General features: G+C 41.1%; 1 protein-coding gene across 3 annotated transcripts in view; it reads left to right on the forward strand.

Annotated features, from left to right (window-relative positions):
* Nucleotides 1-25223, forward strand: part of chd2 (chromodomain helicase DNA binding protein 2) — a 97249-nt gene that overhangs the window by 38888 nt on the left and 33138 nt on the right. For 2 of the 3 annotated variants that reach the window (XM_060853174.1, XM_060853175.1), the window contains 12 exons: nt 2748-2792; nt 4739-4920; nt 8334-8458; nt 10967-11183; nt 12379-12468; nt 12837-13027; nt 13708-13896; nt 17211-17373; nt 18764-18916; nt 20235-20306; nt 22181-22330; nt 24636-24784. In XM_060853174.1, the coding sequence (XP_060709157.1) occupies nt 2748-2792; nt 4739-4920; nt 8334-8458; nt 10967-11183; nt 12379-12468; nt 12837-13027; nt 13708-13896; nt 17211-17373; nt 18764-18916; nt 20235-20306; nt 22181-22330; nt 24636-24784 (1726 nt within the window). Of the gene's footprint in view, nt 1-2747; nt 2793-4738; nt 4921-8333; nt 8459-10966; nt 11184-12378; nt 12469-12836; nt 13028-13707; nt 13897-17009; nt 17089-17210; nt 17374-18763; nt 18917-20234; nt 20307-22180; nt 22331-24635; nt 24785-25223 lie in introns of those variants that run through there. The other variant, XM_060853176.1, reaches the window with a different exon arrangement.

A 25223-nucleotide genomic window follows, 5' to 3' on the forward strand; every position in this document is an offset into this window, starting at 1 on the left:
TGAGCTGGGAATATCAAAGAATAATGAGACACGTCAATTTGTTTTTTTTTCTTTCAATAATCTACAAGGAAATAAGCTTAAAGAAAAAATACAGTAATGCACAGTTTGTGCATGGCATCTCAAATTTTCATTAAACATCTGAAAACAAAGTGGTGTTAAAATAATCTGGGTTTTTAATCTTTTACATAAAAGAAGTCAGTCTGTTTTGGAGTTTAGGTTTTAAATTCACCAAGCAAGCTATTCTCTGGAGATGCAGTCCAGGCCTGAATTTCACAGTTTATTAATCTGTCAAACTGCAATATAAATTTTCTTGTTGACAAGATGGAGCCAATGAATAGAGACTGGTCTTAAGTTTCTTGGTGATTTATTAAGTGGAGCAACAGTGCAGAATCCATTCCTGTCTTTTGGAAGTTTGCTGGGGTAGTAGTAGGAGTCTGTCCATTGGCTTCAGTGTCTTGGGCAGTAAATGGTTAAAGAAGCAGTCATGTTTGCCCCTTGCTTTCACTATCCATTCACTTTTACCAAGGAGAGGATGGGATTGAATTTAATTGTGATGACTCTGCAGTCACATTGCCTGCTGATGTTCTTCCAAGCTAGTGTGAGGAATGGCCCTCGTGAGGAATTTAGTTTGTTTACTGGAGGGAATAAATGCTTAAGGATCTGAGCCCAACAGGAATTATTTTTAGGAGAAAAGTGGGGGCAAGCAAGGATTCCAGCTCCAAGTTAGTCTTCAGGATGTAAGAGTTGCCAATTGTTTGTATATTGATGTTAGGTATTATATATTTAATTCCAGAAAACTGGTTTCTGACATGTTTCCATTATTGTTTCCAAAGTCAAACTTGAAACTGTTTCATTAAGTTTCTCCTTTCAGATTATGGTGAAGTTGATTCCACAGAGCAATGGGGATATAACTGTGTTTAAACTGTTTCAATATTAATTTTGTCTTGAGGCTGCTCCACTTAGACTTGGGGAATTCTTCTTCAACATTTTAGTGGATCATTTCTTTTGTATATCTCTCCTGCTGCCTCCCTCTCTCAGCAAAAATGAATCCACAGCTACAGTTGCCAAACCAATGAGGTCAAAACCCCTATTTTCTGCCAGTTTAGACTGTGCCACACTGCATGTTTCTAAGCCACAATGTGTGGTGGTATTTGCTCAACCTCTTGCTCCCAGTTGTCAGGCAAGATTTAAATGAGATCCCACACAAAATAGCAATGTACTTTAGCATTGCAGCCAACAGTATACTGCTAGTTTGTGCTGTTTACAAAACATTTGTGAAAATATATACAGCTGTTTGTAAGTGGATGTTTGGTAGCACAGAACTTGATTAAAATGAGACTATAAATTGAAGCTTTCGAACTTCCACTCATCAGTTCTCAGACACAAGAAATAGCCTTGGGGGTGCACTTGTTATGCTATATAACATGGTGTCTGCTTTTCAAGCCTGTTTCCTAGTTCCGAACAGTGCAAGATTGAAAGCTTCAACTTCCAGTTTCCTTTTAGCAATGTATCTGTAAATGAGTTGATTTGTTTTAAGTTTTATGCACAATGTTATGTGCAACAATTCTCTGATGATTGTAAGCAGGAAGTACAGATTAATTTGCTATTTTAACCTCACTCTTAACTGCATACTGTCAGTCATACAGCAAGACCATTTAATCCATTTTATGTTTTCTGAATAGCCAACTTCCTTGCTTGCTTTTTACAAGAGCTATCCAGTAACTTCCATTCATTCTGTTCTCACTCCATGGACGTGTAAATTTTCTAAAAACCCTTTTAAGTGCATACCCAGTTCCCTTTGAAAGTTAGCATTAAATTTGTTTCCGATGGCATTATAGAATCGCTACTGTGCAGAAAGAGGCCATTCAGCCCATTGAGTCTGCACTGATCCTCTGAAGAGCATCCCATCCCAAGTAATTCCTGCCTTACCTCATAACCTATATTTATCAAGACTAATTCACCTAGCCTGCACATCGCTGCACACTGTGGGTCAACTTAGCATAGCCAGTCCATCTAATGTGCTCTGATTGAAGAGCAGTTTCGGTTCATGTACACTGACTAAAGTTTGTTATCCCTGGATCCTCTCTATCTTTCAGGGGTTTTTGGGGAGGCCTAAATTGCTGAAATTACTGATCGTGTAATATAGGGTCTGGGTTAAGGCAACCACCCTTTTATTGTAAATCTTTGGCTGCTAATTTTTAGAAGTGTATTTTCTGGTAATTTCCACCCCCCATTGGATAAGTTGAACAGCTGTTTTAAGGTATCTTCTAATCAACCTATTCAGACCTCTGGGACGGGTGGGACTTGAACCCAGGTCCTCTGGCTCAGAGGTAAGGACATTACCACTGGGTCGCTCAGCCTGGTAGAGAGCTGGTTTTTGGAGAACTTGAAGCTCTTGGTCACAAGATCCAAAAACAGTTGGGTCATGACTGTTGTCAAACAAGGCAACCTCTTAGCTTTTATATCATTGTTTGTTTTCTGAATAGCCAACTTCCTTGCAGTCAATATATTCCTCCACGTGGAAACAATTTATGACAGGAACAAATCGTTATTTTGCCATTCCATATCATTTTTTACCCAAAAATACTGCACGAATTTGAGAAATATTTTAATAGTTCCAAAAATAACATAGACCCATCATATTAGAATTGTCTTCAAGTTTTCTGCATTAGTTTGAGTGCCTGTTGAATGAAACTTTTAAGTATATTGAGTCACCCTGTGCTGAACAAAGATTTATTTCTCTCCAGCTATGAAGACCAGTAAGTCATCTTCAAGTCACTCTGAATTTCCATGTAAGTATTTTTTTAAACTCCTTGGGTTTAAACTATAACCCATTGGTGTTTCTCTGTCTCAGTTCCCACATTCTTCTCTAATCCTGTGCTTGGTGTGTGGCAAATACCCAGTCTCAGTTTTTTGTCTCTGGTTTATATTGACTTCTGGATTGTTCATTGTACAAAATGATTGGGAAACCCATGACCAATTTCGAAGCAATGACAAGGTATGCTGACAATATAACAGAAGAATTGTCGGTGCTAAAGATCTGAAATAAAAACCGGAATTGCTGACAAAACTCCACAAGTTCACAGCATCTGTGGGGAGAAAGCTAGTTAACATTTTGAGTCTGATGTCTCTTCTTCAGAACTGTTCTAAAGGATGATCACTGGACTCAGGTGATTTAACCCTGCTTTCGCCCCAACGAGGCTCCCAGATCAGTTGAGTTTCACCAGTAATTTCTGTTTTTGTTACACTGACAATATGAACAGCTTTAAACTACAGATCGAGTGCGGAGGCCTCTGATACCAGGCAGCAATCTAAATTATTTTATAAGTCAGAATAAATGACGATTCTCAAACAGTGTATGCCTTGTATTACTGGAGAATCTGTATTTGAAAAACCTCACCAACATTTGGTGGCTTACTTTTGCTTTAGTTATGTACTGACCAAAGTGTGCCAATGCATGTGACTTTTGCAACAAAGAACAGGTCATTTCATCCATCCAGCTATTCCCTTCTCATTAGTCTGTGTATTGAACTTCACCTTAAAGGCAGCAATGTAAACTTATCTCAACTATTGCATTTGGTCCAGTTTCACCACCTAACTGCTCTCAGGTTAAAGAAGTGTGCAGATTGCGCCAGACAATGCAGAGTCAAACCTTTATGGTGTGTTAATATCGAAGCTGAAATGTCATTTTGGTATCTGCCAGGAATGTGATAATTTTAATATTAAAATCAATGTGTTCTTTCCTACATGTTGATGCCCTGGGACCAGTTTGTTGGGTGGAATCCAAAGGAGTCCACCCAAGACATTGCTGCTTTGCATGATGACATTAACCATGATTCTGTTTCAAGATTCCCTCACCCCTGTGCCCAAATGGTCACAATGCATGTCTGAACTAGGACCTTGAATGTCAGCAAGCAATATGATTGAGGAAGAAGCAACAGAACTGAAGTTGATTCTATTTTAGTCCACCATCTGTATGGTGGGTGACAAAGATGGCAATTGGCAGTGAAATCCTGGCTTATCAGCCTTCGCTCCATACAGTTTGTATTCCATAAAGCCATTGCTGAAGGGTACATCTGAGGCCTGTCTTTATATGCTTCTGCAAGCATCTCTTTATAGGTTACAAGCATACATGTTTTAATCCAACAACCACAGCTTCAACATGTGTTTAATTATAAAAGCACAAGTGAATTCCCAGTTCATCCCCACCAGCTGTCTAAGAACAATTAATATGGAATTATCACTTGTTAATTTTGCAGACTGGTGTTAAACTTCAGAGTTCCAGGATGGACAGTGAAGTACAAGACTGAACAGCAAATTAAACTGTTTAACATTTGAGAGAAATGAATGCAGTGTTTCATATTATAGCAGTTACATTCCAGGACTTTAGTCCTTAGATCTGTACTGATACTACAGACGTGAGCTTAAATCCCACTGTGCCAGTTCAAGAATTTGAATTTAGTTTGTAACTTATACAATTAAGTGATCACAAAACTGGCTCAAAGTGTCAAACGACACAAACTCTTTGCTGTTGCCCTTTGGGCACAATAACTTGTTTTCCTTTCCTGACCTGTGTGTGACTCCCATACATACTTATACAGTTGTCTTTTAGCTTTCCTCCGCCGACAGCTTCACATTGCTCTCAGTTGTTTCTATCCACCTTGCTTGTAAACTTGGTAGACGTTTACAGTAAACTGTATGGTAGCACTGAGGTAATGACTCATATTTGTCCCTATAGCACATTCCAGCCATAAACCATCATCCTCTGGCCAGCCAGACTACCTGTGTAAGTGGATGGGTTTGCCATATGTTGACTGCAGCTGGGAGGATGGAGCTCTTATTTCCAGAAAGTTCCAGGCGTGTATCGATGCCTTCCACAGCCGTCATAATTCCAAAACCATTCCCTCGAAAGACTGCAAGGTGATTGTCATACGCGAAGGTACCACGTTTGTGTTAAATGTGTTTTTTTTAATACATTACACCTAAAACAAAAATTTGGTTGGTTTTCAATTGCATGTTACATGTTTACCGTTCAAAACGAGGCGGAAAAGCAAGTGAAATTTGTAATTGTTGGAATGTAAGACACGATATTAACCACAATGTTTTAAATTTCTGCTCCAACGCCATCTCGAGACATTAATTTTTAAATATTTAAAAATTTTTAAATGTCAGAGCCACTGACATTTTCCAGTCCTTGATCCAAATGGCGCAGTTCCTCACATGAACCCCGAGATGGTGTGTCAGTCAGTCTCTTTGACTTGGAATGAAAAAGCTTGCCTTTCCAGCCTTCCTCTTGTTCTAGAACAGCACCTTTGATTCTTATGATTGTGAAAACAACTTGTCGCAACTCTTGTCCTGTCTCAGTTGAGGTCAGCCCATTTAGTATAAAACAGATGAGCCAGGGACTACTTGCTTTCCATGGTTCCTTTACACGCTAGATACTCAGCATTGGAAAGAAAGAAAACAAGGCCCAGATGAACTTTACCCAGTTTAACATTGCCACTTCATGACATACATTGTAATGGTCACAAGGAAAGGGTTTGCTGGGGATGTGGAAATAAATGTAAAGCAAGTTAAATTAATTTGATATTACAAATTATCTTGCTCAATTCTGGGATGCTTGTCCATTAATGAATTAATTTATTACCCTATTCTGCTTATCGAAGTGCTTTTTCGTAGCTAATTTGCACATAGCAAGTCTCCAAGGGAGTAATAGATGCTTATTTAATGTTAGTCAGTGTAGCTGGGGATCTCAGATGCAAAAGCAGAATATTGCAGTTGCTGGGAATACTCTGCATGTTTGACTAAAGGTCACTGACCCTCAAAGCTGACTCTGTGTTTCTCATTCTACTGATGTTGCCTGGCTTGTTAGGTGTTTCCAGCATTGTCCAGTCTACTTTTATTCCATGTTAGCTGGAGATCTCCATTGGTCTGTTTTCAAAAAGTGTCTTGGGGCCTTTTGACTGATGCCTCTGCTTCACATTCTTGTTGAAATAACAAAGCCTGGCACCTTTGACAACGCAGCACCCTCTCAGTACTCCATTAGTGTGCCAATGCACATTCATTAAACTTCCCAATTAACCCATAACCTTTGTGCCTGAAGGCTGAGAATGTTACAGACAGTGCTGTCTCTATTATTACAATTTGATAATAATGTACTTGCACGTGATCCATTTGCCATTTTTTGTGCAAAATTGCACTTGTTCTGAGCTAGTATTTCTACACCGTGGTTTATTGTGTCAAGCTTAATATGAATGGGAATGCAACCAGTTTATTTCCACGACTTGTGCTGCTATAGCAGAATGCAATTGCATGTTGATGGTAAATGGAGGTGGGTATGCATGAAAATAAATCCGCTTTGGGTCTAAATGATTTGATGGTTCTTCAGTTCCAAAAATTAAAGTGTGACTTGCACTGTTCCTGGTTGTGTTACCATTTGAAAAGCTTTCTTCCTTTGTTTCCTGAAGTTCCTGACTTGTTGTGCAGGTACCGCAATTAAGTGCTTACACACTAGACTCTGCCTTTCAGTAGGCACAAAGTTAATTTATGATCACTTTGTGCCTACTGAGCCCTATCCTTAATATTCACAGACACTTTTTGTGGTGGGGATTATTGATTAGATATCGAGCATTGGTTGTATTTACTTCTGCCTAGTTGAAAAACATTGATAATAAACACCAGCTAAAATTTACTAGTCTAGACTGAGATTCTCTTGGCCGCTAGCACTTTCTGGTGCACCATGGCATTCTATGAATTATTGCTTTATCACCAATAAATTACTTTCTATGTTCTCACAGTAGGTTGTCGTCAAAGAAGCAGCCGTTTAAAGGAGAGGCCTTTGCCCGTTGTATCTGTACCTAACCCTTTTAGAGCAATCAAAAACTATTCCCAATATCCTGTTTTATTTGAATAGCTCTCTTTGTCTGGAATCAAATATTTTACTTTTCCTTCAAAGGGTTTAATGTTTGCTGATTCATCAGCTGACTGAAGCAAAGTGCTTCATGTAATAATAATTGTAAGAAGCAATTTCTGTTAAGCATATCTTCCACATCTGACAATCTCTAATTGACAGTTCGTTAGGAAACACAACATTTCTCCATTTTCTTTATTAAAGCTCCTCATGGTTTTAAAATAAGATTGAGAAATAGGGACAGAATTAGGTTATTTGACCCATTGCGTCTGCTCTGCCATTCAGTCATGGCTGATATATTTCTCAGCCCCATTCTCCTGCCTACTTCCCATACCCCTTGATCCCTTTACCAATCAAGAACCTATCTGTCTCTGTTTTAAATACGCTCAATGACTCGACCTCCACAGCCCTCTGCCGCAACAAGTCCCACAGATTAACTATCTCTAATTGAAGAAATTCTTCCTCATGTCAATTCTAAAGGGACATCCCTTCTGTCTGAGGCTGTCCCTTCCAGTCCTAGTCTCCTATTAGTGGAAACATCTTCTAAACATCCACTCTGTCCAGGCCTATTAATATTCTGTAAGTTTCGGTGAGATGCTCCCATATCTTTCAAAACTCCACCGAGTACAGACCCACAGTCCACAACTGACCTTCACGGATGAGCCCCTAACCCCACAGTATCTTTTATTATTTAACAATTTTCTGTGAGGTACTTTGTCAAAGACCTTCTGGAAATCCAAATCAGTCATGTCCACTGGTTCTCCTTCATCTGACTTGCTCAATACCTCTTCAAAGAATATCTTCCTTTAGCTTTGAATATCTACCCAGAGCTTGCTTCTCTCTTGTGCAAATAATTAAGAATGTCAGCGAAAGGTCAGGTTTCATCCACTCCCCTTCTGCCAAACCTACCAGTTGTTGATAAAGCAGAAGTGTTGTCTAATCATACTGACAAATTTCTATCACTTAGTTTACAATAAACCTAAGTACCAGGTGAGAAAACTCCATTTTTGGACCGCAAATCCAAGTTTCCCTATCCTTAAGGATGCCATGCTTACTATGTGTCATGTCTCAAATCCTTTCTTTGCAGTCCCCATATTTTAGTCTGCTTTGCATCACTCCCTAAGGAACTGGATGTGCCAATGGCTCACTGAAATAATAGATGCAAATATTTGCTTCTCCTTTTCTTTATGACACTGTTTTTGTGTGCCTGCCAAAAATAGTTACAAAAGCGTGATTGATGCTGTATGTATTTTTCTGTTGATAAGGTATATGCCTCAAGGCGAGTGAGATATCTCATGGGTTCATGTCTTGTTTGCTGTGCAACTCTATCAAATGATCCTTTTGCTGACTGTGTTTCTGTCTGATCACAAGGGACTTGTTTGTGTATTAAGAAATAAATGGAAATTCAATTCTTGCTTTTCAGGTCTTGAAACAGAGGCCTAGGTTTGTTACCATGAAGAAGCAGCCTTCCTATATCGGCAGTGAGGGCTTGGAATTGAGGGATTACCAACTTGAGGGTCTGAACTGGCTCGTTCACTCCTGGTGCAAGTACGGATTTGGATGTGATCGAAGAGCTTGTAATGAATTTGATTGAATTTTTGTGAGGCGACAGTTCAGGGTTTACAACTGGTCTTCGTATGTTCGGGCAGGGTATGGTATGGAATGGTATGCAGGCTCACAGTTCTGTGACCTTGGCTGACAGATGTATGAGTGCTGATCATAGACAGGCTCAGCATCAGTTGTGGTATCTCCCGTGGTCAGTGCTCACTGAAACTCATTGGCTCTGCTCACAAGTGGAAAATGACCACATAGATGAGCTTCAGGAGATCACTGGTTGCCTGTGGATCCCACCACAGGTCACCTGCTTCAGAAAATGAAAAATGGTGTTTTGAATCTTACAAATCCTTCACACACTTGCATCCCCTGTGAGCAGGACTCAGTAGAGTTCAAACCCAGTGGGGGCAAGAACTAGATACATTGCTATTTTTCGCAGCCAACCTTATTTTAAAAACAGATGACGTTAGATGGTGAAATTGATTTCCGCATGAATTAGATTGAAGTGAGGGAACATTGCTTACATGAACAAATGGTGCTGGTGTAGGCCATTTGCTCCCTTAAGCTTGTTAAGTAAAATCTGGGCTGATCTGATTACCTCATTTCTTTTACCTGTCTATCCCTGGTATTGCTTTACCCCCTTGTTCATCAAAGATCCACCTACTTATGTCTTTCAAACATCTAGTGACTGCTTCCACCAAGGAAAGAGTTCCAAAGTTTAATCAAGTCATCTCTTAAGTTTCTGATCTCCAGCAGACTCAAGCCTCGTTTGTCAAATATTCTCTCAAAAGGCCAATATACCCATTCCATATATTAGTCTAGTAAACCTTCTTTGGACAGCTTCCACTGCATTCACATACTTGTTTAAATAACGAGGTCACTATTGTATACTGTACTCCAGATGTGGTTCCATGAATGCACTCTGTAACTGAGAAATAACTCCTCACTTTTTTGTATTCAAGTTTCCCTTGCGTTCTTAGTTACTTTTTGTATCTGCATACTAACCCTTAGCGATTCCTGCAGTAGGACACCCAGATTCATCAGTGTTTCAGATCTCTGAAATTTCTCAGTACTTGGATAATACATTCACATTTTTATTCTTTCTGCCAAAATTGACAGTTCCACATTTTCCCACAATTTGCTCCATTCTCCAAATCTTAGCTTGCTCACAACCTGTCTGCATTTCTTTGTCAACTCCTCATGTCCTCCTCACAACTTATTTTCTAACTTGTGGTGTTAGCAAATTTAGTAACTAAACTTTTGGTCCCTTCATTTAAGTCTTTAACATAAATTATAAAACGTTAAGTTCTTGATCTCTGGGACTCACCACCCATTGCATCTTGCCAACCAGAAACCGATCCATTTATGCTTGCTTGGTTCCCCATTAGCTCATCTTCTGTTCATGTTCATGTGCTACCCTCTCCACCTGTTTATTTTCCACTACAGCTTTTGGCACCTTACCAATAGCTTATAGAAGTTTTTAATTATGGTGATTCCAGCAGTTCCCCTTCACCCACAGCATGATATTTCCTCAAAGAATTCCCAATAAATTGGTTAAATATGCTTTCTCTTTCACAGCACCAGATGTAGTGAGAGATTGGAACATCAACAATGTTCCAATAAAATGTCTTAACCCCCACCACAAGCCTATTCTCTTACAACCAACTTCATCCCTCTACAAAGCAACTTGCCTGAGGCTGAAACACTGTTGTAACACAGTTCTGTTTGACTCAGAGTGAACGTTCAGCTGTGTCTTCATGCTGTCACTAAGACCATGTATCTCCACTCATATAACAGTCTGACTTTTCTCAAGTTCAGTTCATGCTGAAATCCTCTGCTGTGGTTTTTTTTTTAACTTCCAGGCATGATTATTCCATTGCACTACTGTCTTGCCCCTCATATTCTGCCCTCCATAATGCTGAGGTCATTCAAAGTTTTGGTGCCCATTACCTATTTCACATCGAATCTCATTTACCTATAATCCTTATGCTTGCTGACCTATATTGGCTTCTAGCAAAGTAACTCTGTTTTAAATGTCTCATTCTTGTTTTTGGAGCCCATTACGGCATTGCCATCTTTCTATCTCCATAAAATTCTCCAGGGCCAAAATCCTCTGAAATATGTGTTCCTCCAGGTTTGACCTTTTGACGACCCCTGATTTGAATCACTTCCATCACTTGGGCTCATGTTTCTCCAAGAGCCTCTGCCCCTTGACCTTCCTTTAAGACATTCTTAAAAACATTAACTCCTTGGACAAGATTTTGAACTGAAGGGCTATTTTACTGTGCTTTAAATGACTCTGACACATAGTCACGTGCCCATGTATCTCCTCATGTGGTTGGGTGTTGTATTTTGCTTTGTATTACCCTTGTGAAACATCTTGGGATGCTTTACAATGTCAAGGTTATGTTAATGCAGTTGGTGTTAGTTACTTTTGGTGTTTCAGTTTGTTTGGCTTGGTAGGTTCACTGTTAATATTTTCTGTCTTGATAACCCCCACAGGTCTAACAGTGTGATCCTGGCTGATGAAATGGGTTTGGGTAAGACAATCCAGACTATCTCATTTCTCTCAAACCTATTCAATCAGCATCAGCTCTATGGTCCTTTCCTCTTGGTTGTCCCACTGTCCACGCTGACTTCCTGGCAACGAGAATTTGAAATCTGGGAGCCCAACATGAATGTGGTTGTTTACATCGGTGATGTCATGAGCCGGAATACAGTGAGTACAAGACCTTGCTTCAAACACCCCGAGATTCATGAAATTTGAAATTATGTTAAATATGAAAATGTGTTTGAGATTAATCAACATGGGAGAAACAGGTTAATGCCTGTCATCTCTAAGCTCTTAGTGTGCACATGATTTGTTTTCCTTCATTAGGTCTGTATGGTCTGTGTCAGATCTCTAGGATAGTTACACTACCATACACACCCTCTGAATATTTCTTCGTTACCAGGCTGAGATGTATTTCTGTGGGCTTAGTGTTCAAAGTAGGAATGGGCAATAAGTGCTGGCCAGCCAGTGACATCCGTGTCTCATGAAAGAATTAGAAACAAACCTGGGATAGTTTCCTAAATGTCATTTCATTTCTAAGCGCCTCGTCAAAAGTGAAGACAGCACAGTCAAACATGATTTTATTCTGAACAAAAAGACTGAAGAACTGCGGATGTTGGAAATTAGAAACTGTCTGAGTTCTGAAAAAGGGTCACTGGATCTGTAGCGTTAACTCTGCTTTCTCTCTACAGATGCTGCCACACCTGCTGAGTTTTTCCAGCAATTTCTGATTTTATCCTCTCCTACTGTTCCCCTCACAAGCTCAATTGGATGGCTGATTTGCACTGCAGAGTGATGCTAATAGTATGGGTTCAGTTCCTCTAAGGCTAAGGTTACCATGAGGGACCCTCCTTCTCGGTCTCTGTCCTCACCTGAGGTGTGATGACTCGGGTTAACCCATCACCAGTCATCTCTCTCAATGAGAGAGCAGCTCTATAGCCTGGTAAGACTATGATGGCTTTTTGCACCCCCTCAAAGTTCTCTCATATTGGATAATGATCAAGATTTGAGAGCGTGAACCAGTTTCTTTCCCTCACCTAAACTCTCACCCTGTAAGAGAAACATGTGGAATCATTGTAATATTGCTTTCTATATTACAACTTAATTGGGTTCAGATAAAGGACTGAGACCTGGGATTTTTCAGTTATCTGCTACTCCCTGTCTTAATCAGTCGTTCCAGGGACTAATATTGGGCTTATTGTGGAAGAAGGTGAAACCCGGGTTTGTGAAACCGACTAATGGCCAAGGGTGGTGTTATTTGGTGCACATATTTGTACAAAAGCCAGAACTCTGGACCTATCGATAGGTATCATTAATAATTACTGACCTCCTACACATCGCAAATTAAAACTTTCTGTTACAGATCCGAGAATACGACTGGTTACATCCTGAGACAAAGAGACTGAAGTTTAACGTATTGATAACGACGTATGAAATTTTGCTGAAGGATAAGGTAATAACCCCCTCGGGCAGTGATGTGAAATTTGAAGCCTGTCAGAAACAACTGGCTTGGTCAGCAAGAAGGGACTAATTCACCATGGGCACATGGAAATCATATTTTAACTCAAATTGGGATGTTGTGAACTGCGTTACAACAGATGGCTGGTGAAGCTAAGTTGGTCATAATATTTCAGCAAAACTTAGATAACTGTTGAAACAAGTGAAACATCCAAAGATATGGGCAGTGGGAGAATTCTGAGGTTAGAACAGAAGCTCTGGCATGGAGATGGTAGAGACATGGGCAGCTGGGGCTTCATAGCTTCCATTGGTGCTGAAATCTCACTCCTCAATTGTTATTGAAGCCTTTTTCTTTCCTGTCAGAATGTTTTGGGGAGTATAAACTGGGCATTTCTGGGAGTGGACGAAGCTCATCGGTTGAAGAATGATGACTCCCTCTTGTATCGGACTCTAATCGACTTCAGATCCAATCATCGACTGCTGATAACTGGGACACCGCTGCAGAACTCATTGAAAGAGCTCTGGTCACTCCTGCACTTCATCATGCCTGAAAAGTAAGCCATTTCTTAGCCAACCCAACAATTAATAAAGGTTTACAAGGTGTAGGTAACCACATGCCCCTACCCATCAATGGCTTACCACAGTCACACTGAGACCAGCTCCACAGGTTCAAACTATCTTTGTCACCTTGTGCAATCAGACCCCCTCCAGCAAGCTATCTCCTGGAGAACAGTAGCAAACTTGTTAATAACTAAATTGAGTTGTCATCTCAACGTGTCCTTCCGAGCTAATGTACCTTCATAGCAGTCAGGAGAATAAGGTTAGGCTGTTATTTTACCTGTTTATTCAGCTGGAATTGGATATGAATAAATAACCTGCTTAACGTATGGACTAATAATTATATATCATGAACATCCCTCTGATAGAAGTAACGTCCCAGAGCTTTTTGTTGTACATCCTCTGGGACAATTGTGCAGGCTTATGGAGAAAGAGCATGGGAAATGAGGTTAATTTCATAGCTCAGCCACAGAGCTGATACAGGCAAAACCGGTCAAATGGCATCGTTCTGGATTCTGTGATTAATTAAGCCTCAGGACTTCCATCGCAGCATGTGGCTGACTCTCAATTGCAATACCGAGAGTGTGTTGCATGGCTAGAGGTGCTATATCTATCATCTTGCTGCTACTTGAACATTCAGACATGCTCTTGACATGTGACTTTTTTTTCACTCTAGGTTTGATTCCTGGGAGGACTTTGAAGAGGAACACGGGAAAGGAAGGGAAAATGGATTCCAGAGTCTCCACAGGGTCCTGGAGCCCTTCTTGCTGCGCAGAGTAAAGAAAGATGTTGAAAAATCGCTTCCTGCCAAAGTTGAACAGATTCTGAGGGTGGAAATGTCAGCCTCACAGAAGCAGTATTATAAGTAAGGGCTCAACTGGTGTCACAGGAATAGCTCAGTAGGAGACCAAGAATAGGGGGTGCCCAATGTAGATGCTGGTTTTGTAAATTGACTTTGTCCTTTTCTTCATCCCTCTCCTCTTCCCTGCTTAATGTATTTTTTGTAATTTGCAGCAATTTCCCCCATGTAGGATATCGTAAACGGAACAGATCTTACTTCATTCTAAATATGTATCCTAGAATTGAATAGCTTTTTTTTCCTTCTCCCTGACTAGTCATTTGTAGCACTCAAGCCAGTTAAATTAGTCACGATTCACTCCGCAACTTTCTGGTGTCATGTAGTGCGGCATCACAGGAACCACATTTTGATATCCTTTTTCTCTAACTGCGATGTTAATCATTCATCCAAAATAAAATGGATTACAGAATGGATTCAGGATATGAATAGTCTGCTCTCCTCTTAAATTCAGTCTCAGCTGCATTATAACAATATACATTTTTGCAACCTCAATTGTGGAGCAGGAATTTAAGTAGCTTTAGATTTAGCAAGTTTTTAGGCCAGTTACCTTTGTATTTGTAATACCGTGGCTGTGTGTTGGGTCCCCATACCTGATGATTCAGGTACTTCACCAGTGTTCTGCAGCTGTTAAACCCCAAGCACAGAGACCGAGATTAGCACAGATCTAAATTGTACTCATCGCAGTTCTAATCCTCTCTAAATTGTTGAACCTGATTCAAGTAGGTCACTACCTTGAGTGTATGGGGAGCAACTTTGTGATTTTCATAAATCTGTCTTTGACAGAAACTTGCTGAAGTGCAATTGTATCTCCCTGCATGAGAATAAATGAGCACCTTTGTTCGAAGGTGCTTAGTGAAGACTGACCACAGTAAAAGATCCTGAGGGAGTGGGAAGGCATAGAAGGCAGAGAGGTTGGGATGACGGGTGCTTGAATGTAAACAGAGGGTGGCTTGCTTGAGTCTATTTACTGGGAGAATGGAAAGAATTTTTAATAAAATGCCTCTAGGTACTTGAGTACAGATGGTAGAAAAGTTACACTGCAGCAATGGCCCATTGAGTGATTCATACCTGTGCCAGCTAAATGAACTAGCCATCCCCAAAATAATCCTGCATTCCAGCACGTGGTCCATGGCCTTGTAGGTTACAGCACTTCAGGTGTAGATTCTCCTTCCTTTTAGGTTGACGGTTTCCACCTCAGTCACCAAACTGGGCAGTGAATCCTATCACCTTTTGGGTGGAAAAGTTCTTCCTCCCACTCCCTTCCCCCAAAACTACTCAATCCAAGTGCCAGTCTTGTTAAATCTTTGCTCCTTGGTAATTGACATCTGTGCTAGGGGGTTAAGTATTCCCCATTCGCTCAACACAAACTCATTATTTTGTATGCTTCAGATAAGTCACCTGTCAGCCTCCTCTGTTCTAAGGAAAACAAGTCTTCAATCTTCCCTTATATTTGAAATTTTCAAGCCCTAGCAATGTACTTGAAAGAAAGAGTATGGGAACTTACAAGCAGTTATGTCCTTTCTGTGATGGACCAGAACTGTACATTAAACTGTACATCAGCTAGGAGCTAATCATGTCTTAGATTATTCCAGCACTGCTCATGTATTCGTCACCTTGTCCAATGAAGGAAAGTATCCTACATGTGGCCTTTACTACCTTATCTACCTTCAGGGACGTGTAGACATGTACTCCAAAGATATTTTACTTTCTCTACCTCTCCCAGTCATGTCAGATTTATAGTGGATTCTGTTGGATATTTGCCTTCCCCAAATTCATAATCTCACACTTCTCCAGTATAAATTCTGTTTGCACTTTTCTGCCCACTTGACCAAGTTGTTGATATCTTTCTGAAGTTGACAGCCTTCACCTTTTGCGATCAACTACCTAACTTTTGCATTGTGTGCAATTTTTCCCACAGTGTTTCCCACCTTTAAGTCCAAATCATTAATGTATACCGTAAACAGCAAGGGACCCAAAACATCACTGGAAGGACCATTTCATTCACAGAAACATAACTTGACCATCATCTTTATTTCCTATCACCGAGCGGAATGCAATTTTGGGTCCAACATTCCGCCTTCCACTGTATCCCACGGGCTTTAATTTTTATTGGCAGTCTGATTTTACCAAACAAAATCCATGTTGACAAAATCCATTACTCAACTTTCATCAATCCTCTTTGTTACTTCCTCCGAAACTTCAATTAAGTCAGTAAGACTGACCTTAATAAAACCATACTGGCCATTCCTCTCCAAGTAACAGTTAATCCTATCTCTCAATATTGATTCTAGTCATTTGCCCACCACGGAGGTGGCATTATCAAGAAAATTAAACACCAAGCTACATGCGAGGTTACGCCAGATGACCAAAAGCTTGGTCAAAGAGGTAGGTGTGCCAATGGATGGTCAGAGAGTACTGGGGAAATGAGTGAGCTGCAAAAGACTAGAGTTAGCAAGGTGAAGGATAGACTATGGAGGCCAGCAATAGAGTTGGAATGGTCAAGTCTAGAAGCAACATGGATTTATTGAGAGTTTCAGTGGTTAATGGCCCTCAGCAGGGATAGATTGAACAGTGCCACACAGGTAGAAGCAAGGTGCCATTGTAGTAATGCGGATATGTGTTCGGGAACTCACTTGTTAGATGTAGCAGCCAAGTTGTGAACAGTCTTGTTGTGAACTGTAGTAGTTTCTGTTTGCCCAGTAATTATATGAAGGAAATTTCTGTTTGTCCTTTACTAGATATTGAACAAGCGATCTGATGGTGTGGAGATAATGAGGGCCGAAGAGAAGTAGAAGTGAGGTAGTTTATATAGTCAACGTGCACTTGGAAACTGATGCTGTGCTTTCAGATAATGCTGCAAGTGTGAAGCATGTAGTGAGATAGAGGGCAGTGTCAGTGCAGGATCCTGAGGAGATACTGGACCTAACATTGCAGCAGTAAGAAGGGACATGATTAGGACAGAAGTCTAAGATTCACAGCATTGAGACAACACTAACGTCCCAGGTAGACAATGTTAGGGATGTACTTTACAAGAGGTTAAGAGTTGAATCTATTTCTGTTCGAGGTAGGATTGAGGGTAACAGAATTGCTTGATTTTTTTCTTTTCCCTGACGAGTTAGGGGAAGGTATCCAGGTGCCGAGGAAGAGCCCATGACAGAATAATACATGATCTCTGGATGGAGTGGACTTGGTGCATCGGTTAGTCCTTTCTTTCCTGGTAATGTTGGTTATGGTGAGGTTATGGTGTGTGGTAATGACGAACTTGTGCTGCTGTTCAGTTGGTTCCTAATGCTGAGCACTCCTCATCTCTCTCGACGCAGGTGGATATTAACCCGAAATTACAAAGCGCTCACCAAGGGAACCAGGGGGTCGTCATCGAGCTTCCTCAACATCATGATGGAGTTGAAGAAATGCTGCAATCACTGTTATTTGGTTAAGCAGTGTGAGGAGAATGAGAACCTGTCCAGCCAAGAAGTGTTGCAGGTGGGTGAAACAGTGATGATAAATGTTGTTCCCTCTGCACTGAATCACTCATCACACCTTCTAAGTGTGAGTGTCTCTGAAACCTGAACTGAAGTCACAGGCAATGATGAGTTTAAACTATCTTTGTTGTCACCTTTACTGCTTCCAGTTGTCATTTAAATGGAAGAATTGCCACCCACTATGTATGCCATCTTTAATTTAGCTTGCTTTCCATTGTATTAATTCTTCCATGAGTTGTGGGCATGGCTATCAAGTTGACCATTTGTTGCCAATCCCCAATTTCTAGGCTGTTTCAGAGAGCATTTAAGAATCAGCTGCTTTGCTTTGGGTCGGGATTTGTATGTAGGCCAGACCAGGTAAAGATGCCAAATTCTCTTCTCTAAAGAACATTACTGAATCAGATGGGCGTTTACAATAATCCATGGTAGTTGCCGTAGTTACCATCCCTGAAATCGGTTTTCATTTCCAGAGCTATTAACACAGTTAATGTGGTGGGATTTGAACCTGGTTCTCCAGGCTGTAAACCTGGGCCTATGGCATACTACTCCAATGTCATTCTTTATCCTTCTTTGTTTTCTGATAGATCCAAACGTTTTTCAACTAACACATGCTTTCTCTGCCTCATTACTGTTACCAAGCTAATGCTTCCCACCAAAATAACAGAACTGAACTAATTCTCTACTTTATGTATGCTATGGTAAAATGCCTGCCATTGTTCATTTGAAAGCATTCACCTGAATAGTTTCTTGAAGTCTCTGGAGTGAGACTACACCTATTAGAGATGACATCTTTCAGTTAAGCTATTAAACCAATGCTCCTGGTCTCTTCAGATGAAGGAAAATGATCTTACAGTATTGTTTTGAGGAAGCTGGCTAAGAGTTATTCCCAGAGTCTTGATCTTTATTCCTCAAAGAGCATCCCAGAATTGTTAGGTGGAGTTAAAGGTACAACTGAAGAAGAGAGCATGCTCATAGGGCAAGGTAAAGCCACCGTAGTCCAGCTGGACCGTAGCCCTGCGCTGTTATAGAGGTCACCAGTAGTGGTTTAACCTGAGGGTCACCACCCTTCAGGGAAGAGGTTGAGATGGAGAGTCCTTCATGGTAACTTCAACTGGTGTGGGAATTAAACCCATGGTGTTGGCAGCATTCTATGTCAGAAATTGGCCATCCAGCCAACTGAGCTAACTGACCTCCTCATAGGGATGAATAACCTGCTACTGTATCTGCACATTTGGGGATGAAAATGTTTTCCATACCCTCGAATGTATTCGATTCATAACTGTATCTGTTTTAATATAATATTTTCATGGAATAGCATTGCAGCTGGGTTGTTCTCAGCACCTGTGCTTTCTCAGACCTGACAATGTGTTTCCTGCTTCCTTTTATTGCAGAACCTGATCAAGAGCAGTGGCAAGCTGATTCTGTTGGATAAGCTGATGACCCGGCTTCGAGAGAGAGGAAACAGAGTGCTCATCTTCTCTCAGATGGTCCGAATGTTGGATATCCTCGCTGAATACTTGACCATAAAGCATTATCCATTCCAGGTGAGTGTGACAGAGAATTCCAGGGTGTTGATTCGCCTGACAGATACTGAGCAATTCAGAATCTGACACACAATTCAGGATGGTGTCATTTTTGAAGGAGTTTTTTTACCCCACGTTCAGTTCCCTTGCCATTCTACTTTCTCTTGTCAAAATGAAGGGTGGAAAGAGCCTGTTGCCACAAAGTGGAACCATTTGTTGGACATTTTTCATGTCAGAACCACACATACCAGGTAGTTATCCGGAGTCAGGAACTCCTTCGATTCTTCCATGTCTCTTTCTTGCATGTCAGGATCAGAAGATCTTCATCACACTTCAGCTATTTTTCAATTTGCCGTATCAACTATCCTATAATTCCAGCATAGAATTAAATAGGAAGACGGAATCAGCATTTAAACCAGCATACAATAGACACTACACTTCAAAAAAATCTTCAGTGCTTGAGAGGGCATTCAACAGTAAGTTAGAATACAGGAACCCCTGCTCAAAAGTAAAACACGAACCACTAAACTACTACTGTATGCTGCAGAATTCCTTCATTGACATTAATATTCTGTGATTCTCTCACATCTACAGTGACACATTTTAAGTTGCAGATTACTCTCTCTCTGCCTGCACAAAGTATCATTAATGTTCTCTGATACAAATTTGATTTTCATCCTTGCTTTCTCTGGGAAAAGCAGCAGGAGATCAATTGATGGTGCCTTCAGGTGACCCTAGTGAAGTCTGTTAATTCAGCTCCAAAACAAACATTAATTAAGTGTCATTTCCTAATGCTGACCTGTTTGTTCTCCTTGAGCTAACCTCACCAGTTAACAAGGGGCTGTCCAGTCTGTAAATGATGCTGTAGATAGCACGATGGGGCTCGGTGCACTGGGAGTTTGTTGAAGCTGCTAAGGCTAGCTTCTCCATCCAAACACTTCCAGAAAAGCCTAACCATTCTCAATTGAGTTAAAAAATGGCTGTCAAAGGCAAACATTCAAAGATGAGCCCATCCCTCCAACCCACCCAGTTCACTTTTCTCCATTATTTCTTTAAAGATGTCTATGACTGCAGGTTTATGGAGAATCCAGCTGGTGGCATACCTCTGGGTAGCAGGGTCAAATTTGGTTGCAATCTGTGGCTGTTTTGCCAACTTGCCTTTGTGAAGTTGCTCAATGACGCAAACCCCTCCATAGTTGTCGACTAAGCACCGTCCTTTAAGCCAGGATTATTTTTGGACCAGGTATCTGAATAAAAATAGATGAGCAATCTGCACTTCAGAGTTTCTGGATAACCTTTCAGCACACAGTTGAAATGGTCTTGTTTTATCATGTTGCAGCGTTTAGATGGATCTATAAAAGGCGAGTTAAGGAAACAGGCTTTGGATCACTTCAACGCTGAAGGATCAGAGGTAAGAAAGTGTTGATTCACACCTTTCCCAGTACTAGCTTTACAACTCTTATACCACCACTTTTCTAAAAAAATTTATATTGTGAATGGTTGGTTGTCCTGGAAAAGAATGAACTCTTGCTCACTCTGGTGGTGTTGTATTTTGCTCAGTAGTCCCTCATTTTCTGAGGCTGTTTACTAAAATTTTGCTTGCTCCATCCCAAGTTTTTGAGACTGAATCCTTACCTAAATCATTCATTCTTGGCTGAACCATTTTAATTTCCTTCTACTTTATCTATCAGTGACAATGTGCATGCACAAGTTCAGATATTAGGACTTACCAACAAATGTCACTCTGTCCGTCCTAATATTTTATCACTTCAGAGTTATCCTCTCCTTTTAACATTATTTATCCTTGATTAATAAATGTTTGTCAACAGAGACTTCACTGCATTGCCTGAACAGGTTGCCAGCAGTGCTTTTCAGTCAGTGTACTGTACTTTGTCCTGTCAGGGTATTGTTGACAGGGAAGCGAGTACATGCAGTTCTTGCTTTGAATAAAGAATTCATTTAGGAAATTTGAGTCAGAAGGTTGGTTTAGTATCAGTTGGCCTGGCATAGCATCACATTGCAAAACGTGGCACTTGCACTGCACAGTTGGCGTCTTGCCACATGTACTCCTGCTATGATTTGCTAAATTGTTTATCTTTCTGAAATGCACTTAAAGTAACTCTAGATTTGTTCAGATTATTTTTATTTAAACTCACCTTTGTCTCTGTTTTAACTGTTAAAGATTCTAAGCCAGTCAGTGAGTTAGAAATAAAGAAGTATACATTTTTAGTCTGGACTTTATTAGCTTGATCTTCTGAACCAACTGCCCCAAAATGCAGCTCTTCCTTATTGATATGTGCTCAGAAACAATTAATATAATCACCCCTGTTTCCCTTAACCTCAGCAATGACATTAACAAATATTAACAGTGGGATTAACATGAGTAGTAGTCCTGACTGTTGCTCCTCTCCAATTTCCCCTTGTTGCTTTTATGATCAAACATTCCATGTGAATTTCCTGTTCGCTGCACCCTTACTGAAGCCATACAGACCAGAGGGTCACCCCTTCAATCTCTGATCTGAGGGACACTTCCCCAAATATCTCAGTTCACCCTCCGTTTTGGCCAGTTACAATCTGCAAGGTTTATTGACTACAGGCTGCTGATTGAAGCATTATTCAATTTGGCCTCATTCCTCTCGTTAACCTGGAGGGTTGTTCAATGCTACAGGCCTTACTCTGTCAGCCTGCTTTTCAATAGAAAATAGACAAAGCCTTATAGAATCCTGGAATGGTGCAGCACCAATAGAATCCATTTACTTTTGTACCTGCGCTAGCATTTTGGAAATTATTCAATTAATTCCACTCACCTGCCTGATGTACCATAAAATCATATAATCGCAAGGGTGTGGATGCAGCCACAGAGTCCACACCGACCCTACAAAGAGCATCCCACCCAGACCTGTCCCCTACCTATCCTTGTAACCCTGCATTTCCCATAGCCAATCCACCTAGTTTACACATCTCTGGACACTGTGGGCACTTTAGTATAGCCAGTTCACCTAACCCACACATCTTTGGACTTGGAGAGGATACCTGTGCAGATGGAGAGTGAACGTACAAACTCCACACAGACAATCGCCCGAAGGTGGAATTGAACTCTGGTGCTGTGAGGCAGCATGCTAGCCACTGTGCCACCCCCATCGTCTCAGTCGTTCTCCCCTTTTATGTTGAAAATTGCTATTGAATCTACTTCCTCCGCTCTTCTGAACTTTGTATTTCAGATCGTAGCTCGAAGAAATTTCTCTGCATGTGCTAGTTCTTTTTGTTTTCCATCTCCATCCTCAGGACTTCTGTTTCCTCCTCTCTACGAGAGCAGGGGGCCTTGGGATTAACCTTGCCTCTGCGGACACTGTGATCATCTTTGACTCTGACTGGAATCCTCAGAACGACTTGCAGGCGCAGGCTCGAGCTCATAGGATAGGCCAGAAGAAGCAGGTCAGTTTGCACTCGGTTGGAAGGTTGATTGGGGTGATGCCTGTGTTAGTTCTGCATGTTGAAGATAGACAGATCCACTTTTCATGAATTGTTTGGCTTATGAGCATCTTGCCCTAACTATTTTTCATCAGTTTCAAGTAATCAAGAACAAGAAAAAGCTTTGCTGTTGACTTGCTTTCTCACACTCAGAATCACCACAGCTCCTGGTGAAATACTGCAACAGGAGATAGTAGGTGCTGTTGATAATGTCTCCCCTCCCTGGTGTTGCTTCTCCCTCCCACCCTGTGCAGCTATCGTCATCCTTCCCCCAGAGCCTGTTGTCAACCCCTGCATATATTTTCACACTTCCCCCAGCCCCCCACCCCCAACCCAGTGGCTCGTCACAAATCCCCTGCCCCCCAAACACCTGTTGTCGCGCACCCTCCATCCACTGCACATCTGTTGTCACATCCCCACATGGCTGTCACCTTCTGAATGCCTGATTTATCACGCCTTCCCTTCTGCACCTCTTATCAGTCCCCATGGCTCAATGTCGATTTTCCTGCTGCTCGGATGCTACCTGAGCTGCAGTGCTTTTCCAGCAACACCTTCTTGACTCTAGTCCCCACCTGCCCCTGCCCTTGTTGTCATGTGCCCCCCACCCCGTCAGCACATGCACCTGTTGTCATCCACTGCTCTTGCCTCTTCACTAAGTGCAGGACACAGAGGTGGCTTTAGAGGCTGAGAGAGAGAGGACCTTCCTGCTCCTCTGACTCAGTGGGATTGCGCACACCTTTTAAAAATGGGAAATTTGAAAAAATTAATTTAAGCACCTTTTATTAGACTTTCCAGAGTGCTGAATGTTATGGGAAGGGTGATCTGGTATACTGGGTTGACGTAAGGAAAGTTTTCAATTGCTGGCAGTCATGCTGCAAGACTGTATTGGCAGTGAGTGCATCTACTGCCTTTACATTGGCTGCAATGAGCACAGCTATTTTAAAAAATGAATGTTTCAGATTAAAATTCCCATCTGTGTTCATTAGGCCTTTGGGTCCTTGATCCTGTTGCTGCCAGGTATAGTTTTTGACCTGCTTTTAGTAACTATTCTGGACCTAGCAAGCATACTGAAGGAACATTGATCCTTTCAGCATCTTTACACAGTGTTTCATTCTAAGTGGAATGTATTAACATTTTAATATTTAAGGCTGCTTTCTTTCTGTCTTCCCTGTTCCTGATTCCAATTCAGTGAGTTATTGTAAAAGGAAGAGTAGGAGTATGATTGGGCTTTATTGGAATGTTCTGGATATGTGAAAAAGTTGGTCAAGGAACAGGCCCTCAAACCCACTCAGTATGCAAACAATCTTTTGGAGTTGGAGTGGGGATATTAATATCCAGATGAGGAACAGCAGCCTTCAGTCTGTGTTACATCGGAATATTTCATACTTCAGCTTAAGTTTTGTGTCTTAGTCATAAAGAAAAATCAACTTGCAAACGAATTCATCAAAACTTGTTTATAAAAATATTAACCAGTATGTTATTGGAGTCTTTCCGATCAGTTGAGTGTCCATTCGGTGCATGGTGTGTTGAAACAGTTGATTTTTTTTTAATTTGAGTACCTGCGTTGAGTTCCCTTTGCCTGGGTAATGTAGGAAGGTGATTAGGTAGGGTCTCTGTCCCGATCACTTAAATGTGGCTATTAGTATTTAGCAATTATCTGCGTATTAGGTTTGTGCTTGTATTTGTACGCACGGTCGTTGTGTCCGAATAGGGTAGATCAGTCTGGCCAACTGACACTCATCAAAATAAAATACCGCAGTGATGGAAATCTAAAATGTGTTCACAAGATGCTGGAAATGTTCAATGGGTTAGGCATGGAATGAGAAGCATTCTGGGTTGAGGGCACGTCTTCAAACCTCTAAAATATTAACACTGTCTGTCTACACACGTACTTCCACATGTACTGAGTATTTCCAGCATTCTATCACCTTTATTGTTGACTGTTACTGTCTCGACTTGCATACAAAAAGTAACCATTTGGCTAAAGCATTGGAGACCATGTATCTCCAAACTTAGTTGAAGTAAAGGTTAGGCTTTTCTGGAAAGGACCCTTATCACAAAGTGAAAAGATAAGGGAATACTTTAGCTCTCAACTTTTTGTGCTAACCTGTATTTGTTTATAAAAAGACAGTGAACACTCAAACACGCGTGCACCTGCTTACTACTTGCATCATAATCAGGAGCTAGGTTTGTGCCAATTTTATTTTCCCCATATCCATTAGAGACTGTAACTTTGACTAGTTTCCACTGTTTTGTTTTGATATTTCAGGTTAATATTTATCGCCTGGTTACAAAAGGGACTGTGGAAGAGGACATAATTGAACGTGCCAAGAAAAAAATGGTGCTAGATCACCTCGTGATCCAGAGAATGGATACCACAGGGAGGACAGTGTTGGATAACTCTGCTCGTCCCTCACAGTAAGCAACATTGGTGTTCTTTCATTCTTCTGTGCACCACTATCAGGGCTCTGCTGCTCATCCTGGTTAATGCATGGCTGTAGACTCCCAGATCTTGAGAGCACTCAGCAATTGAGCAGTTTGTGGTAGCATGGTCAAGAGAAGACGGGATCGTCCAAGGTTGATTCCTTGGTTCATGCTGTGTTTTCCAGTCTCAGTGGAGATCACAGTGATGACGTGGCAATTGACCTCCATTAATTAGTGTTGTGGAAGGGCTCAGGGCTCACCAACCAGTTGTACACTGACCCTCAAGCTGGAGATTGAAGGCATGGGTATCAGAATAGCGAGAGAATGGCACAAGAGCAAAATGCTGTGGATGTATAAACATGCGGAAAGCACAGTGTCCTGGAGAAACTTGCATGTCAGGCAGTATCTGTGGAGAAAGAAGCAGAGCTAATAT

Source organism: Hemiscyllium ocellatum, chromosome 39, assembly GCF_020745735.1.
Source record: "Hemiscyllium ocellatum isolate sHemOce1 chromosome 39, sHemOce1.pat.X.cur, whole genome shotgun sequence".
Lineage (NCBI taxonomy): Eukaryota > Metazoa > Chordata > Chondrichthyes > Orectolobiformes > Hemiscylliidae > Hemiscyllium > Hemiscyllium ocellatum.